This window comes from Misgurnus anguillicaudatus, chromosome 1 (assembly GCF_027580225.2).
Source record: "Misgurnus anguillicaudatus chromosome 1, ASM2758022v2, whole genome shotgun sequence".
Taxonomy (NCBI): domain Eukaryota; kingdom Metazoa; phylum Chordata; class Actinopteri; order Cypriniformes; family Cobitidae; genus Misgurnus; species Misgurnus anguillicaudatus.
Genome location: NC_073337.2, coordinates 27,602,936 through 27,623,074, shown reverse-complemented (window position 1 = coordinate 27,623,074; position 20,139 = coordinate 27,602,936). Strand labels below are relative to the sequence as shown.

The window sequence follows — 20,139 nt, the reverse complement described above, 5'->3', positions numbered from 1 at the left end:
CGCTGGCGGGTACACCCAACATGGCCGCACGTGAGGTCGATCAAATGAATCGCATCCTGATTCGTTACTCGATTACTTAGGTCTTAAATACCCAAACATGTCAACAGCCACAACCCGTGTGAATGTTTCTCTCTTTTCTGCGTTTGTAAGCAATGGCGTTTAAAAATCTACCTATCGACGCGTTAAAGAAGAAAATAGATGAAGTCATCCGCTTTCTCTCTATATCTTTAAGCATCGCGAACGCGCACACGGTTGACTTCTACACGCGTGATGTTTGGAGCACGTTCATATCAGCGAGTCCGGATGAAGTGCTGCGCGCTGTCAATTCCAGCAATGACCGTACGGGGGCGGCAGAGGGTAAGCGATCAAATTCATATTCTGCTTAGGCTTGGTTTTTGTTTGTTTATTCATACTATTACTTTGTTGTTGCTATTAGAAGAGACGGACACCACCTTTGGTTTTTGCAATACAACAAAGAAGTTGTTAGATGTGCCAGGCCTGGTAAGGGCAGCAAAAGCACACAGCCTGTCGGGTCTGGAGGTCTGCGTGCATCTGGAAGAGTTGATGGACAATTTGAGACTACTGACTGGAGACACTACAGCAGGTAACAGCATTGAGATAGTTCCTGTAGTATTGCATTAGCTGTGCAATAGGTAGTGATGGAAGAAATTAAGCTTTTCGAAGCTTTGAATCAATTGAACCAATTGCTTCGCAAAATGATTCACTGTTTAAAAGCGTTCGAAACACCATACACGCTGGCGACTCCTGCTGGTCAAAATGTCTATTCCCAAACATAATGACACCACCTTACAAACAATTGCAGATTTGTTCACAACTGTTTAATGCTTTCAATAAAATGTACAAATGTCATTAAATATTAGTATTATTGTGGTATGTCAGGTGATTACATGGACCTAACAACCCTAACAAAAATTAACCATAGTTTTATTGTGGTAAAAGTGGAGTAACCACTAATCATGATTTAAATTATTTTACTACAGTAACCATGTTTTTTTTGGATTTAACTGTAGTAAAAAGGGAATATTGTTTTCCAAATTCTCAAGATGTTCCAAAACAATCGGCTTTGGTTTTTTACGTCACTTATTATACAAAAAACTTGAAATGCCAAATGACCAGCAAAAACAATAGACACATTTCATTTTTTTAACATTCATAATTAATAATAATAAAACTGAGCTGAAATTACTGAAGCTTAGTAGACACCGACTCATGAGTTCATTATTAGATCAACTTAAAATGGTGAACCATCACAGTTTTGAAACGTTTCGAAACAGTTATGACTTTTATTGCTAAAATCACGTGACTTGGTCAGTTTGAAACACGCTCTGAACCAATGATTCGAAACAAAAGATTCGTAAAAGGTTTCAAAGCCTCACAAAGCAGTGTTTCAAAAGCTACCATTACTAGTTGTGGGTTCGATCACAGCAACACACATAATGATAAAATGTATACCAAGTAGATGTGTAATGATAAATCGCGACACACATAAATAGACATTTCCAATGTCGATATCTGAATCACAAAGGCGATATTATGCACAGCTCTTTTGTGTACTATAGCTTTGTGATCAACTGGAAGTCCTTATCAATTTAAAATTATGGATGCTCCGATCGATCGTCCGATAATGCTAGCTATGCTTCTGAATGAATTTCGGTGAAATGCTGCTACATCCAAAAGCCAGGGGGCGCTCTCGTGCATAAACTCAAAATGCGCTGTAGACGAAGAACAATACACATGCAGCTATGATGACACGCAGCTCCAGGAAATGTCTTAAGGATATATTTATATTGCTGTTCATTTAACCCTTTTCAAGTGTTTTCATGATAATAAAGAATATGTTTAATAATTATGGTTGAAGTGTGTTGCTTTTTCAAATGCATGTTATAAACGACTCAAACTAACAGTGATTTTAGATCGATAAGGACTTACTGATCAAAAGCCGTAGTACATGAAATAGCTGTGAATAAGATCGGCTGTTCGATTCAGAATAATGGTCGGCCACGTATTATTAGTGGAGATCGGCATTGATCGGAGCATCCCTATTTAAAATCACTGCGAGTTTGAGTCGTTTATAACATGCATTTAAAAAAGCAACATTCGTCAAACATAATCATTATACATATTCTTATCTTTATTACCATGAAAATATCTGAAAATGATTGAAGAACAGCAATATAAATATGCTTATGGACATTTCATGGAGCTGCGTGTGTAAATGGTACTACTTCTGCAGCGCATATTGAGTTTCTGCACGAGAGCGCCCCCTGGCTTTTGGATATAGCAGCATAGTAATTCATTGAGAAGCATAGCAGGCAAATCGCTTGATTTATCGTTACACCCCTAATACCTTGTAATGCACTGTAAGTCACTTTGCATATAGTCTGCTGCTAAATATATAAATGTATTGTAAAAGTATATAAACTGAACTAATAATGTTTACATTATGCATTAATCAGGATTATTGTTTGTTATTTATTTTCCACAATTCCCCTTCAGGTGTGTCCAAAGGAGAGATATGGGACAGACGTGTACCCGATGAGTTTATGAACTGTAAGAAGGCCCACGAGGTACGGGCAATGTCAGAGGTCGTGAATAGTTTGGCCAAATACTGCAAAGTCAAACAGGTAAGAAACTCAAAAATTAAAATGAAGTACTAAAGAGAGGTGCTATAAACACTTTTTTTAAAAATATGTAAAATAAATCTTTGGGTCCCCAGAGTGAAATTTTAGCTCAAAATACCCCACAGATAATTTATTAACTGTTTAAATTAACATGTTGGAATTGCCACTTTGTAGGTGTGAGCAAAAAACATTTGTGGGTGTGTCCTTAAAAATGCAAATGAGCTGATGAAATGTAAACACTGATCGCCATAATGGTGATTTGTTAAAATTAAAAAACAAATGTGCTGTCAGTTATTTTCTTTCTCTGCACTAAATGGCAGAGCCGTGGATGGATAGTGCAGGTTAAGGGGCAATATTATTATAATAAGATCCCCTTCTGACATCACAAGGGGAGCCACATTTCAATGACCTATTTTTCACATGCTTGCAGAGAATAGTTTACCTAAGTTACTAGGTTGATCTTTTTCACATTTTCTAGGTTGATAAAATCACTGGGGCCCCAATTATATCACTTAAACATGGAAAAAGTCAGATTTTCATGATATGTCAAATTTATTAAAACTTGTTCTCCCTTAGGTGATAGATGTGGGTTCAGGAAAAGGCTACCTGTGCTCCTTTCTGTCCATGCAGTTCAACCTGCAGGTGTTTGGAATCGACTCCTCCAGCTCCAACACGCATGGAGCTCAGGAGAGGAACCGAAAACTGAAGAAGTTTTCCAGAGCCTATCAAAAAAACAACAGAGCCACGAAAAACCACATACCTTCAAACAATGCAGGAGATGGGACCACTGAAGATAAAGGACTTCATGTGGCCCCATCTGAGTCTTGTGCTTCACAAGAACAAGTAACCGGTGATATATCTCCTTCAAATAAAGACACAGTATGTACAGTAGACCAAAATGATTGTGATGCAGGAAGTGGTTTCCTCAATATGCTGTCCCTGGACGTCGTAGAGGACGGCTCGCCCCGCGTTCACCCCAGCCAGCTGAGCGAAGAGGAGAAGGAAAAGAGAAAGAGGGAGAATTTGGAGAGGAAGGCTCGCGAAGGCAAGAGGAGCGGTAGCGACGACAGCCTCTTTTCACCTCTGACCTCTTACGTCACGGCAGAAACTGAACTCAAGATGCTGATCACGGAGCTGGAGGTGAGAGAACGCTCAATATTTACACTTACATTATATAAACACTTTCAGTATTGTTGTTATTTAATATTGTCAAACAATCTGAATTGAGCTCCAAAGAGATTATGTCATTGTTTTCCAGCACTGGAAATTTTAACCCCTTTAAATTCCTTTGTACCATGGGAGGAACACTGCATTATTTGACAGAAAACTTAAAGGAATAGTCTACTCATTTTCAATATTAAAATATGTTATTACCTTAACTAAGAATTGTTGATACATCCCTCTATCATCTGTGTGCGTGCACGTAAGCGCTGGAGCGCGCTGCGACACTTCGATAGCATTTAGCTTAGCCCCATTCATTCAATGGTACCAATTAGAGATAAAGTTAGAAGTGACCAAACACATCAACGTTTTTCCTATTTAAGACGAGTAGTTATACGAGCAAGTTTGGTGGTACAAAATAAAACGTAGCGCTTTTCTAAGCGGATTTAAAAGAGGAACTATATTTTATGGCGTAATAGCCCTTTTGGGAGTACTTCGACTCGGCGCAGTAACACCCTCCCTCTCCCATTATAAGAGTGAGAAGGGGAGCGGACTTTTCAGGCGAGTCGAAGTACTCCCAAAAGTGCTATTACGCCATAAAATATAGTTCCTCTTTTAAATCCACTTAGAAAAGCGCTACGTTTTATTTTGTACCACCAAACTTGCTCGTATAACTACTCGTCTTAAATAGGAAAAACGTTGATGTGTTTGGTCACTTCTAACTTTATCTCTAAATGGTACCATTGAATGAATGGGGCTAAGCTAAATGCTATCGAAGCATCGCAGCGCACTCCAGCGCTTACGTGCTTGCACACAGAAGATGATAGAGGGATGTATCAACAATTCTTAGTTAAGGTAATAACATATTTTAATATTGAAAATGAGTAGACTATTCCTTTAATCAAATACAACAACTCAAAAACAGCTAAACATGTGACATGTCGTTTTAAGATACAATCAACACAGCAGGTATAATGTGTGTCCTTTTTAGGCTTTTTTTAGCCTTTTTCAGGAATGCTAATTAAGCAGAAAAAAATCTCACCTGTAAGCAAGGAAAAAGCGCATTGATTCCAATATTCTCTGTTCGGTTTCAGGCCTCAATCATATGTGGGAATAAATCGGATATGAATCAGATACATGCATTCGCGACCGCAATGTAAGAGGACAGACTGGATATTCCCCTCTCAAGACGTGTAGTGCGTCATTGAAAATGCATGCTGGCAAATGACGTCAACTCTGGTGTAAACCACCTGCGATCACATGACTTTTCTTAGCAGCATAATGAAGGATGATGGCTCCACCTAGTGGAGTAATGTTGAAGTAAAGTCTTGTTACAGAAATAAAGCTCAGCGTTCCCACGGGTCCTTGAAATCCTTGAAAGTTTGTGAATCTTGGGAAAAAATTCAAGGCCCTGGGAAGTTTTTGAAAATATACATGCATAGATACAGGTCATTGAAAGTGCTTGAATCTATTTTATGCAAGAAGTTTTCTGGAAAAAATCCATATTATTCCCTGTTTAGTGAAGGATAATTTCATAAAAACTTTTTAATCACACTTTAAATGCTTATATCTTCTGTATGCGAATGTTGATTCATACCAAAATGAAACATGAAAACCTCTAAGGTTCTGTATGTAATTGTTGTTTCCTGAGAAGGGAACGAGACGCTGCGTCTCCCTTGCCATACTTTCAGGTCCCTGTAACGCCAGCTTTGGCAATATTTCAGATAGTGATATACTTCCTGGCTCCCGCGTCACCCTGTCTTTGTCGTTAAGCTTCACCATTGGTTGAATTTGATATACACAATCAGACGCACTTACCCCTGGAGGCGTCCCCAAAGTGTCACCACAGTGACGCGGCGTGAGTTCCCTCGAAAGGGAACTGTAAACAATGTATCTTTAAAGGTAACACGATGTAACCTTGCTCTCACTTGAAATGTGTCCCTACATTTAGTCCTTGAATTTGAGGGGGATTTGCACCTGGAAAGTCCTTGAAAGGTCCTTGAATTTGAAGTTAACTAAGGTGTGGGAACCCTGTATAATCTTGTAATCATTTGTTATCACAACATTTTACCTCCTCTGTGGTTTAAGCTGTCCTGGGTCAGTTTGTCTACCTTGAATTGTTTTGCCTAGTGCGTAGTGTAAATGCAGATATTGGATCATACAAGTTGCTTTTAAAGGTGCAGTGTGTAAATTTTAGTGGCATCTAGTGGTGAGGTTGCAAATTGCAACCAATGGCTCAGTTAACTGCTCACCCATCGCTTCTAAAATGCATAGAGAAGCTACGGTAGTCACCACCAGACACACATGTCATCTTCGGAGACAGCTTCGTAAAAAAGTTTGTCTGTTAAGGGCTTCTGTAGAAACATGGCACAAAATGGCGACTTCCATGTAAGGGGACCCTAGGGATGTAGATAAAAACGTCTCATTCTAAGGTAATAAAAACATAACGGTTCATTATGAAAGGTCTTTATACACCACGATAATATAGTTTTGTTTATTTTTTTACATTTCTGTCAAGAGATCCTTCTAAAAATTACACACTGCACCTTTAAAAGATGATGTAAGGGTTGTCAAAAAAAATACAAGCAACAAATTGGAAGATTTTTTGTGTAAATCCAACCTTAGTATTCTCGCTCTTTAATTTCCATAATTTGTGTTAAACTTTTACTTTATTTTTTTGATTTGGTTGTAACCCAGGATGCGGTTTTGGTTGGCCTGCATACATGTGGAGATTTGGCCCCCAGCACCCTGCGGATGTTCAGTGCCAAGAACGAGCTGCGAGCGGTTTGCAGTGTGGGCTGCTGCTACCACCTGCTCTCCGAAGAGTTTGATCCGGATAGACAGGGTAACTGCATGACACGCATTCAGTCTAAAGCACACACAACGCAAGTCAAGGTGTACTTTAAACTGTATGCTATGTGTGACTCTATGTTGCTCATCTTTGCATAATGAATTTTACTGGCAGTGCTTAGTCATGCATATCTTGTAAGTATGACTGCCTGAGGGCTTGGTGCTTGTCCCAAAATAACATATGGTCTCTCACACACACTCTCTCTCTCTCTCAAGGGTGTGTGGACGGTGTGTGTGGTTTTCCCATGAGTCAATTCCTAAAGGATCAATCTTATTTTTGTGGTCGAAATGCCAGGATGTCAGCATGTCTTGTAAGTCTGGCTCGCACGTCACAAGAACATCTCACATTGCCCACTCGTCTTTACCCACAACTTCTCATAAGCTACCTTGCAAAAAAGGTGTTATATTAGATGCTATAAATAAATATTCTGTTATGTGATGATGTTGATAAACATCTCTAGCAAACGGAAACGTTGCCACAGTGTTTTATCACTTAAATGCTAGCAGGTTTATTACTCTCTAGCAACACTAATGCGTAAGTGTTAACACAAAACAATGTGTGTCACATTAATCCTTTAAAAGGACAGTTCATTCTGTCATTTTCTCACTCTCATGTTGTTATAAACCTGTATCATTTTCTTTGTTCTGATTTGTTTTGAGTAATGTTTTTAGCCAAACCGATCAAAGGCCCCATTGACTTTCATAGTATTCTTTTTGTCTACTCTGGAAGTCAATGGGGCCTCTGATTGAACATTCCTCAAAATATCTTCCTTCTCATCAAATCAAAGAAATGTATACAGGATTGTAACAACGTTAGGGTGTGAAAATTATGATAAATTTTCATGTTTGGGTGAACTTTCTCTTTTATGCAGGGTTTCCCAAACTGGGGTTCACAAACCTCTGGGGGTTCCTGCATTGCATGAAATCAGTCACAATTAAATGTCAAATTAAAGGAAAACACCACAATTTTTCAATATTTTACTATGTTCTTACCTCAACTTAGATGAATTAATACCTAATATTTTTTTTCAATGCATGCACTTTTAATCTTTGTACAGCACTTCATGAATGTGTTAGCATTTAGCCTAGCCCCATTCATTCCTTAGGATCCAAACAAAAGTTTTATTTTGTGCCACCATACTTACTTGTGTAACTACTCATCTTTAAATAGGGAAAACATGTAAGTGTTTGGTGGCTTCTAAATTCATCCCTGTTCGGAGCCATAGGAATGAATGGGGCTAGGCTAAAGGCTAACACATTCATGAAGCACTGTACAAAGATTAAAAGTGCATGCATTGAAAAAAATAGGTATTAATTCATCTAAGTTAAGGTAACAACATAGTAAAATATTGAAAAACGGTGGTGTGTTCCTTTAAGATTTTAAATGAAACTCTTACTAATAAAATATATACTTTATTTGTTTAATCTGAATGTTATGTGACCATTACACAGCGCTACAATAGGCTATATCAGAAAACTGAGAACTCTTGTATAAAGACAGATACGTTTCCTCAGGGGGGACTTCGAGTAAATAATTTAGGTCAAGGGGGCTTGACTTTAATATTGTACTGCTTTAATGTCATTTGATTTTAGTTTATATCATGCATGTTCCTCAAATACACATGCACATTGTTTGAACAAAGTTTTCTAGTGCATGTAATGTTTATCCATTTAATTGTAGTTCAAAGCATCAAACCTTCGTAAAATATAATCAAAGCATTTCGATTCTACTTGAATATTTTTTTCATTATTTTACTAAACAAAGTTCTTCATTGAATTGCTCATCTTTACTCCTCTTTCCCCCGTCAGGCATTGGAGAGGGTTTCTGCTGGAGGTGGGGTGAGTACTTGTTTGTGTACATATCACTGTATGTTCCTGTTGCTCATCTGGTCAATCTTGGCGCTAATCTAATCCCATATGAGACTAAAAGTATAGCATGAATGTAGAAATGTTTATGATTCAATTAAAAACCAGGTGTATGATATATAAAACTAATATCTTGTGTGAAGATAGCTGACTGTAATGTTTTGGTAATGCTCGCGTGCCAGATCTTAACGCATGTGTGACTATAAATATTTATTTCATTTTAATTTGATTTTTCTTTACAGCTTCGTTGGAGTTCACAAGTACAATCTCTCTGTGTTATTGCATGCCTGTTTATTTATATAAGCAAACAGTCATGGAAAATATTACGCAGTCTGTTGTTAACGTAAATTCAGAATTGGCAGAAACAGCACAAACATTTTAAATGATGTAATTGTAAGTAAAACCATATTTGTGCAAAGTGCTGTGAAAATGATTTGTACGTGTCGTGTGATTTCATTATTAAAGGAATAGTCTACTCATTTTCAATATTAAAATATGTTATTACCTTAACTAAGAACTGTTGATACATCCCTCTATCATCTGTGTGCGTGCATGTAAGCGCTGGAGCGCGCTGCGACACTTCGATAGCATTTAGCTTAGCCCCATTCATTCAATGGTACCATTTAGAGATAAAGTTAGAAGTGACCAAACACATCAACGTTTTTCCTATTTAAGACGAGTAGTTATACGAGCAAGTTTGGTGGGACAAAATAAAACGTAGCGTTTTTCTAAGCGGATTTAAAAGAGGAACTATATTTTATGGTGTAATAGCACTTTTTGGAGTACTTCGACATCAGTTGAGGACTGCAAATCCACTTTTTAAATGACAATATCCTTGAAAGGCCACTGATGTCAGTGATATAAATGGGTGATTCTCACGAAAACTTGGTTTTAAAAATGTCAAGAATGAAAATGTAAAAATTGCTTAAATTTAAATTTTTTCCCACCAGACATTGAAAAACAAAGTCTGGAGTAAATGGGAACATTAATTTAAAAACTTTTACTTATCATTTAACACTTTTTGGGGCAGTTTCCCGGACAGGGATTAGACTAGTCCTAGACTTAAACACTTTTAAGAGCTCTCTAAACTGAAAACAACTTGCACTGACATATCTTAAAATACATCAGGGCCCTTTGTTTTACCTCAAAATGCACACAGGTAATGTTTTTAGTAAGGCATGTTTGTTAAAACTAGTTATATTTCCTAATTATACTAAGGCCTAGTCCTGGATTAAGCTAATCCTGGTCCGGGAAACCGCCCCTTTGTAACATAATTTAAAAAAATAGTCCTAAAAAATCTCATTACCGCAACAGTCAGAAAACATCAACACTGACATATTTTCAAAATGACATGACAAACCTGAAAGAACATAATTTGGAGATTCTGCACATGCATTTAAAATCAAAGTATTATGCTTTTATTAATTAAATTAACATTTAATAAGCATCTGTTGCGGTAATGATAATCAAAATGTCGTGTAAGCATTCTGACAAGACAATATTTCAAATTAACTGTAAAAAAATGATCTTACCTGGTAGCCATCTTGAAGTAACTGGTCCATGTGCTTGGTCACTCAAAATCAAACTTTATTAAAATTCTGTATGTGTGCTTAAACTGTTCTCAAAAAGTGTTGCGGAGGATGAGAACATCAGGCATGGACACATCAGTTTCCTAATTTTTCTTCATTATTATTATACATGAATATTCAGTAAATATTTTTTCTGTCATCTAAAGTAGTCTAGCAAAACATCCATTTATTTTTTTTCTTAATATTTTTGTGTTAATTTGATTAAATTACAACCGGACACATTGCGGTAATGAGAATTTCAGCAGAAAATGAGATACAATTTCCAATTATAAATTCTTATGTTGAAATCACACATTGTACAAGGTAGAACACATTATTGTGTTAATTCTGATGCTTTTTAATGTTACTATATTACACATTTTAAAGCTAAAATCATTAGTGTCGTGGTGTTTCAATGGTTTCGTGAGAATCACCCAAATATTTGAAATGAAAATTAATTCTTAATGTATAGTGACATATCAGGGCCATTTTATGATTAATTGATATACATTTCTTACATACTGTTCCTTTAAGTTATTAAATGAATCTTATGAAGCAGTGTTGTGATTGGCCGGCTCTCCTGTCTGTTACAGCTGCCGATGGAGTCGCTGTTTTATAGGGCAGTTCTTCATGTCATTTTACGAGATCACTATGATTGCTATAAAAGGTATCCATCATTGGCATATTCATGTGTATAGTGTGTTTGTTTTTGTTTTTTTACTGTGCCACATGCTATTTGTCTCTAGTATACTTGATACCAGGGGACTTTGCGGCAATGCGGCTATTTGCTTTTGTATAATGACTCTCTTGACTGTTGTCTCGATTGTCCCTGTGCTAGTTTAATGTCTCGTGTATTCTTCCCAGTCTTGCCAAATTAGGGTAGCAAAATTCAGGGAATTTTCAAGGCTGGAAACTTTCCAAGGGAATTAAAGGGAATATATGGGAATTAATGGGAATACTGGGAGTTGCCTATAACAGGGAACTTAAATGTAGTTTAAAAAATCGTGCAGCATTATTTTTTAATCCAACAAAATGTAATGCATTTTCAGTTGAATTTCTACCTTGCACATACTTCAGTCACATGCACAAAGCACACTGCTTACCGAAGGGGCATTAAGGCCACACCCCCTGCATGTACTTGCATTCTTACATAACATGCAAAGATCATTTCTTGAATCCTGCACACGAAATAATGTCAAAATGTACATCTTTGCATGTATGAGAATGATTTCTGTAGGGTTTTTGATAAAAAAAATCAGACTTTATGACCATAAGCATCAAGCAGGGTTCCCACGGGTCCTTGAAATCCTTGAAAGTTTGTGAATCTGGGGAAAAATGGGAAGTTTTTGAAAATATACAGGTCATTGAAAGTGCTTGAATCTATTTTATGCAAGAAGTTTTCTGGAAAAAAAATCCATATTATTCCCTGTAGTGTAGGATAATATTATAAAATTTCTAAACTTTTTAAGCACACGTGCCAAACTGTTCACTTTAAATGCTTATATCGTCTGTATACGAATGTTGATTCATACCAAAATGCTTTTTTGCATAGTTGTGTTTGACACATGAAAACGTCTCAGGTTACGTATGTAACTGTTGTTCCCTTAGAAGGGAACGAGACGCTGCGTCTCCCTTGCCATTCTTCCTGCATCCCTGTAACACCGTCATTGGCAATATTTCAGATAGCGATATACTTCCTGGCTTCCGCGTCACCCTGTCTTCGTCATTAAGCCTCACCATTGGTTGAATTTGATATACACATTCAGACGCACTTACCCCTGGAGGTGTCCCCAAAGTGTCACAGTGACGCAGCGCAAGTTCCCTCGAAAGGGAACTGTAACAATATATCTTAAAAGTTAACACGATGTAACCTTGCTATCACTTGAAATGTGTCCCCACATTTAGTCCTTGAATTTGAAGGTATTGGACCTGGAAAGTCCTTGAAAGGTCCTTGAATTCGAAGTTAACCAAGGTGTGGGAACACTGATCAAGATTCTTCAAAATGTTTATTCCCTTGAATGCCTGTCTGCTTATGACCAAACTAAATGTTTATTTATTTTTTATACAATATAGTGTATATAATGCATAACTATATCATATTCTAGAATGTATAACTAAAAGATATCGCTTGTAATGCACTGTAAGGTGGATAAAAGTGTCTGCATAAATATAAATATATACATTTCTAAAGAATTCCCATAAGTTTCACATTTGGAATATTTCCAAAATTCTCCTGATTAGGTTGCCATGGAAAGTTTCTTGAAATTCCGCCCCTTTGCCACCCTTTACCAAATACAAAAATTTTATTTCAAATCAATATTTCACGTCCAGTTATTTTATCCACATATTTGCTAAGTAGCCATGAAAACCAGTATGAGAGTAATATTTATCAAAATAAACCTGTTTAGGAGTCCTGATAACCCTGCTGAAGTTTTTTTTGATATATTATCACTTACTTAACATGAAACGTTTGGTAGTTAACGTTTTATAGTTTGGCAGTAGCTTTCATTTCTATGCAGGAAGAAAATCAGATTGTTATCTTTGCTGTGATAAACAGTTCACGCGCTACCCCAAACCCCTGTTGAGTCGCTGTCAGTATGAAACACGCGGTGACAAATATTGAGCTTCCTCACTGATGTCATTACTGTAACAAACATCAGGATCAGATAACTCATAAACAGCCCTCACCACATCCTCTGCATATTAGACAGAAAACCACCTCCTGTTTCCACCGAGCTTTAGTACACGCTCAGAAATAAAGGTGCAGAAGCGTTAGTGGGGCGGTTCCCTTTCAAAGGGTCTTAAATGGTGCATATAAGGACATACTGGTACTTCAAAGATGCTTCTTATCCTTATTTGTGACCCTGGACCACAACACCAGTCATGGGTATATTTGTAGCAGAAGCCACCAATGCATTGTATATGTCAAAATTGTCTAATTTTTATGCCAAAATTAATAGGATATTAAGTAAAGATCATGTTTAATGAAGATATTTAGTAAATTTCCTGCCATAATTATATTAATGCATTCATCATTAGTTATATGTGTTGCTCAATATTTAGATTTTTTTTTGCACCCTCAGATTCCAGGTTTTCAAATAGTTGTATCTCGGCCAAATCTTGTCCTGTCCTAACAAACCAAAGCGTATTTATTGTATAAATCTGGTTTTGTGGTCACATATCTGACAGTGTACACTACAGAAGAGGATTGAGGAGGTGCAGATTAGCGATTACCTTTTTACTGCAAAGGCTGAGAGATGTTTATCAAGATAATTGATCTTAACTTGCAGACCTGGTTCAGTGGCGACTGATGCTTATGACTCAAAACTCCTGTTTTTAGCTTTAATAAACTTCTGAGTCAGGTCTGAACCACAAGGTTACCGTGGAAAAATAGTGCAAAGCATATTTCATTATTAAATGTTGGTTTAACAATTTGAATTAGTGTGATGCTTTTTTAATAGAAAAATCGTGACTTTTGTTTTCCTGTTTGCAGTGAGAAGCGTGTCGGGAATGTGTACTCCAAAGCATCTTCATTTGTGGACTACGTCAGGCGAGCACTCAGGAAACTGGGTCTGGATGATGCTAAAGTACTTACAGATTAATCTCCGGTTACCTTTAATCTCTTCTCAATCTGACCATATTCAGTTAGGTTACACCACAATGAAATGAATGATAGAAATGACCTAGATTGTATTTGACACCTTGGGCAGCATGATATCTTGTGTTGTTTATTCATGCAAAGTCACCGTCCTCTGTTATATCATCTCTCCAGCTTTCTGACAGTGTCATTCAGAGTTATCATGAGCACTACAGTCCCAGGATGAATGAGATGGTGGCTTTTAACATGGTGAGCATCACGTGAAGAAAGCTTTATGTATACATCATTAACTCAATCTGATATGTTTTTTGTCATTTTTAGTTGAAAGTAACTTTGGCTCCGTGTATAGAGGGTCTTATTCTCCTGGATCGGCTTTGCTACTTAAAGGAGCAGGTAAAATACAACTGCATGGACGGATACACACAGATACATAAAGTGATGTTTACCAACCACAATCTGGCTTTGGGCCTGTTTGTCTTTTACTGTGTGTTCACATCAGAAACGAACAAAGCGAATAAATTGCACTACTTTCTACGTAAAATTTGTGTAATTCGTGCATGAACTTCAGACGCAAATGCGCTCAATTTACCAGCTTTAGCTAGCTTGTAGTATCAATATGTGTGTATATATATATATAGTTCAAATTGAGTAAAGAGCTTTTTTACAACTTATCAGGGGTGTGTTTCCCAAAAGCATAGTTAGCCAACTACTGTGGTAAGTTTCGTCATTACTGGCAAAGTTCAACGATTTGGTGTTTCACGAGACCATAATTCAAACAAACATTCGCAAACCTGTCGTTAAAAGCATAGTTCCTTGTTATTATAATATGTAGACTTACGTTGATCATGCTTTTGAACAAAATAAGCAAAAAAACAAACAAACATGCAGTACATTCTATATCCATCATTCTAAATATATAAAATAAAGCAATAAACCCCAAGAAGCGGTGGGTTACCGGTGCATTTTATAACAGCTAAGGGGCGTTGTTAGGCACAACGCGAAGCTAAACCCCCTTAGCTGTTATAAAATGCACTGTAACCCCACTGCTTCGAGGGGTTTATTGGGTTTACAAAACGGTTACTTCATATGCATAGCAGGGTTTCACAAAATGAAACACAAATAAGTTGTAATTATATTAGTACAAATATTGCTCTTCCGCCAGACAAAGTAGTTCCTCAGAATCAAGTGTGGCTGCAACAGAGCGTACTTCCCAACCAACACAGACGCAGCAAAGACACAATGAAAATATAATTTAAGACTGTGGTGTTTATTTTTATAAATCAACATTCATCTAAAATATACATTAACATTTATATCGTGCAACTGTTGATTTGATGATCAAATATGCTTGGAAGCATGCTGAACTCTTTCCCCGTCAGTGTTTTTTTTTTAAGTTGCCCGACCCAGTTTTAGTTTAATGCCTAACAGAAAAACTATCTTCTTTAAATAAACATAAAATATCAAATGAAAGAACAGACCCTCCGCTTTCCAACAACAACAACAAAAAACATTTCATCCTACCTCCAATTTTGTGAAGAACTTTTGTAAGATATTAGATTCAGAGCCATCAAAACTCACACGTTACGCTAAATCCACCACAACGCTGTTGTGTTGAGGAAATGCGTCAGTGTTTAAGTTGTGTAAGATTGCCATCTAGTGGACAATAGCGGAAATATCCATTTAATACAAAAACAACCCAGAGAACGTTTTCTCTTTATTGACGAAATGACTCAACAATATCTATGACATTTATCTGGATATCGCCATAATTGTGCAAATGTAGAAAAATGTAAATATGATTAAAGACTGTGGTGTTTATTTTCATAAATCAGTACGCAGCAACAGTGGCGCAGTGATACTTGTGATGCGGTCTGAACCGTGGGTTTACCGGGGTATTTTATCACGGCTTAGAACGCGTTTCAACCAATCAGAAGGAAGAACCAGAACAAGCCGTTTTATAAATTGTATTTTACGTCTTTAAGTTTGTAAACAGAATTAAAGCGCTTCATTTGGAAACTGCGCATGTGCGCAGTCCTACGAGCTTTAAGACCCTGGGGAATCCCTTGGAGGAGTGACGTAAGAGGGAACTTGCGCATTAATGAAATATCTTTAAAAAAAACAACAGATAACTAAATCACAATAACGTTATTTACGTTATTTACAGCAGTAATCTGACATAAAATTCATCTGAACAGATTAATTAGTACTCCACCTCCCATGTGACATCATCAACTATGTTGTTGAACCAACATTGTTCAAATGACGAATGTTCGACAAAGTTACTATGTTTTCGGGAAACCATCTTGACAAGGTAGTTAGTTTCTCCAACTATGCATCATACTATGGTGGTTCAGCAGTGAGTTATGTCGTTGTTCGGGAAACGCATCCCAGATTGTACGACCTCCTCGCTCACTTTCTTCCAAGCAAGATCCTTTTTATTCCTCTTTCTAAAAAAGTACGAAGATGTGTCGTACAGCTCCGGGTATCCACATACAGCGACAATGATTTTGTCCTCCATTGTTGTTTTGTATTTCTGTCTCGGCTCACTATGTCGTAATCACGTCACTACTAGAGCAAGCTCTTGATTGGTTAACGCGATGCGAATATCCGCTAAAGTTACCATTTTCAACTCGTGCAAATCTCGTCATTTGCGCCGCCTCATTTGCGTGAATCACGCTGCAGGATGTCTATCGTGTCTTTGCATTGACTTAACATGTAAATCACTCGCGCGTAATGCTTTATTCGCATCTGGTGTGAACGCACCATTAAAGTTTGTTGTGTGTCAATTTTGCTGGCATCTAGTGGTGAGATTTCGAATTGCAACCAGCAGCTCAGTCCACCGCTCACCCCTCCCTTTCGAAACGCATAAATAAAACAACGGTAAACTCCACAGGAAAAAAATTTAATCGTCTGAGATATCATAGTGATAAAACATGCTCTGTAGAGCAATTTGTCGGTTTAGGGCTACTTTAAAAACATAGTGGAGCAAAATGGCGACTTCCATGTTGGGGGACCCACAGTATATGTAGAGACTTTATTTTAAGGTAGTTAAAACATAACAGATCATCATGTAAGGTCTTTATACACCACTAATAATATAGTTATGTATATTATATTGCATTTCTGTTAATAAATTCTCCTAAAATGTACACGCATTTTAAATCCTTATTTAATTTGGATCTTGTTTTTACCTATAGCACATATTTTTTGACCACAACACATATATTTCCCCAATAAACAGCTTATCCTCATGGCCATAAATAGCAACTCCACAAGAGTAAAAAACATGCGGTTTTCTAAGTGAACTGTACTGGGATTAGATGTAATTTATTGCTTGTATAATGCAGTTTGTGATACGCTTGAGAAGATCTGAATTTCAGCTCTCAAGCTTCGAGAAGTTTGGGGGTTTAGAGTTACACCTCAGTTTCCGTCAAGCCTGCTTGTCTTTGAACATGAAACCACAAAGCCCCTCGCGAGAACAGTCTGCAGTGTCGGGCTAAGCCAGCTGTGAAACAATTTAGTGCACGACAAACTCATTTTGTTTGTAGTGGAAAACATTAAGCGCAGGTTCCTCGGGGGTCATTTCCACATGGACTAACAGGATTTAACCATCAGTCAAGTTAAAAGACACTAATATCATATCTGAATGTTTTATAGAGAGGTCTACGATTTGTGTATGTCAAACATGAAAGGTTTTGGCAATATGATACGGTTTCACATCGATGGCTTTGTAAACTAGGGTTCAGAGTCTACTTCACAGTTTTCCCTGTGGAGAATTTAATCCTGATAAGCTTGTTTAGTAGCACAGGATTTTGAGTTTCTGGCAAGTATATAAACATGCTCGGGTCGAGTCAGTGATCATATGCAATATGGATTTTGGATCGAAACTAATCCAGATTATTTATAATGCTATTTTTATTGATGGATAATCTTAAAGCATACCTCAACTATTAAGACTTGTATGCTTTAATACTTTATATTTGCTTTTTACTACTAAAATCCATTGATAGAAACATATTTTCACTACTTTAAAAAACTAACGTGTAATACCCATTTTAAGCTGTGGAGGCCGCCATTGCGTTTCACGCATAGTGCATTTTGGATCGATGATTTGTAATGATAAATTATTCCTACAGACTATAGTAAATATGGTATCTAGAGAATCTTTTACTCTCTACTTCCACCCTCACCTCTCAGATCAACTTTCTGTATTGTTCATCATTTATGTAACTCTCTTGTTACATTGAAAGGGTTGAACAGAAGACGTTGATGTTTTTGTATTTTTAATGGCATGCAGATGTCAAGACCACATAGCGCCACCTACTGTCTGTGTGCATTTATAACTCTCATCTTCTGTTTTACATCATTTTACAATCGACTGATTAAAGACTTGTTTACCATGTTTACCTCGCTGTAGCATTAATAGAACGTGTTTCAATTTCAATCATGTATTTTAATGTAAACAAAATGGTAAACAAGATTTTTTAAAAGTTTAATAAACCTATGACACTTCATAGCCAATCCCACTGTTAAATATTTACACCATACATGTGTTTAGAGTCAGGGTACCCTTTAAGAGTTGAATTAACATTTGATTCAAAATAATAGGCCTAGACCATATAATATAAATAAGCAATATAGCCGCATGTGCAATTAGCTGTTCATACATAAAGCCTGACGTGATCTTTGACTTATATTAAACCTCATATACATACATTTATTGTACATTGTCTCAAAATGTGTGTATGTATATATATATGTATATGGGTGATTCTCACGAAAACTTGGTTTTAAAAATGTCAAGCATGAAAATGTAAAAATTGCTTAAATTTACTTTTTTCCCCACCAGACATTGAAAAACAAAGCCTGGAGTAAATGGGAACATTAATTTAAAAACTTTTACTTATCATTTAACACTTTTTGTAACATAATTTTAAAAATTAGTCCTAAAAAAATCTCATTACCGCAACAGTCCGAAAACATCAACACTGACATATTTTCAAAATGACATGACAAACCTGAAAGAACATAATTTGGAGATTCTGCACATACATTTAAAATCAAAGTATTATGCTTCTATTAATTAAATTAACATTTAATAAGCATCTGTTGCGGTAATGATAATCAAAATGTCGTGTAAGCATTCTGACAAGACAATATTTCAAATTAACTGTAAAAAAATGATCTTACCTGGTAGCCACCTTGAAGTAACTGGTCCATGTGCTTGGTCACTCAAAATCAAACTTTATTAAAATTCTGTATGTGTGCTTAAACTGTTCTCAAAAAGTGTTGCGGAGGATGAGAACATCAGGCATGGACACGTCATTTTCCTAATTTTTCTTCATTATTATTATACATGAATATTCAGTAAATATTTTTTCTGTCATCTAAAGTAGAACATCCATTTATTTTTTTTCTTAATATTTTTGTGTTAATTTGATTAAATTACAACATAATGCATGTTCAAACACAGCCGGACACATTGCGGTAATGAGAATTTCAGCAGAAAATTAGATAAAATTTCCAATTATAAATTCTTATGTTGAAATCACACATTGTGCAAGGTAGAACACAGTATTGTGTTAATTCTGATGCTTTTTAATGTTATATTACACATTTTAAAGCTAAAATCATTAGTGTCGTGGTGTTTCAATGGTTTCGTGAGAATCACCCATATATATATAAATATCCTGACGGTTAGTATTATCGTTTAAAATTGAATTATCATTACAACCGTGTTTGGTTACGCACACATGCAACATAGTTTTTTTGCACAAGAAGGCATTTAAGGAATAATGTATTGTATTCATTCACGGTAAACTTATTAGACAGATTTATTTTTTTACCACAGAAATAATTTCAGGGACATGAAATATTAAATTGTGATTAAAAAAATCAAATGGTTTCAGTGTGTGTATCAGTTCTTTTTTAACATTTCCATCTCATTTTAACAAAACCATGATAATATTGATAACCGTGATAACTTTGGTCACTATAATCATAAAATGAAATTGTCATACCGTCCCATCCCTTAAATTCAAACCCATGACCTCTGCCTCACAAGTACTACAGTATGCACACATGAAGTGAATTTATATCTCATGCCTTAAACATTAAAATGGTAATGTTTGTCTTTTCTTACAGGAGAATGTATCTCATTCTGCGCTGGTTCAGCTCTTTGATCCGCTTCAGTCCCCTAGATGTTATGCAGTTGTTGGCATAAAGTAAAATCCAGTCGATTGGGGTCCAAAGTTGTTATTCCTGCAATTAAGTGTTGTGTTTTAATCATTTTTATTTAATTTAATATTGTAATTACACAGTTATTATTATATTAAAAATGTTCAAACAAAACCCAAAAGTGCTCTTTCATTTCACAAAATAAGCTCACTACACAGTCCTTTAAATAGTAGTCGTACATTTATTCCAGCTGTTTTTAAATGTTTAGGTTAACCTG

The 20,139-nt window shown here is 36.4% G+C and overlaps 1 protein-coding gene across 3 annotated transcripts; it reads left to right on the top strand.

Moving 5' to 3' along the window:
* The first annotated feature begins 152 nt into the window (after window positions 1–152).
* On the top strand, window positions 153–20,040 carry mettl25 (methyltransferase like 25). 3 transcript variants are annotated; one of them, XM_055190877.2, is made up of 13 exons: window positions 153–357; window positions 437–604; window positions 2,518–2,645; window positions 3,219–3,492; window positions 3,595–3,782; window positions 6,501–6,648; window positions 6,870–6,964; window positions 8,463–8,492; window positions 10,681–10,754; window positions 13,581–13,674; window positions 13,860–13,934; window positions 14,007–14,078; window positions 19,830–20,040. In XM_055190877.2, the coding sequence occupies exons 1-13, from the start codon at window positions 153–155 to the stop codon at window positions 19,911–19,913; spliced, it is 1,635 nt and encodes a 544-aa protein (XP_055046852.2). In that variant the 3' UTR covers window positions 19,914–20,040. The 3 variants fall into 3 exon arrangements, with proteins under 3 accessions (XP_055046852.2, XP_055046851.2, XP_055046850.2); XM_055190876.2 differs by having other exon boundaries at window positions 440–604; window positions 3,219–3,782; XM_055190875.2 differs by having other exon boundaries at window positions 3,219–3,782; window positions 19,830–20,039.
* Window positions 20,041–20,139: the final 99 nt, after the last annotated feature.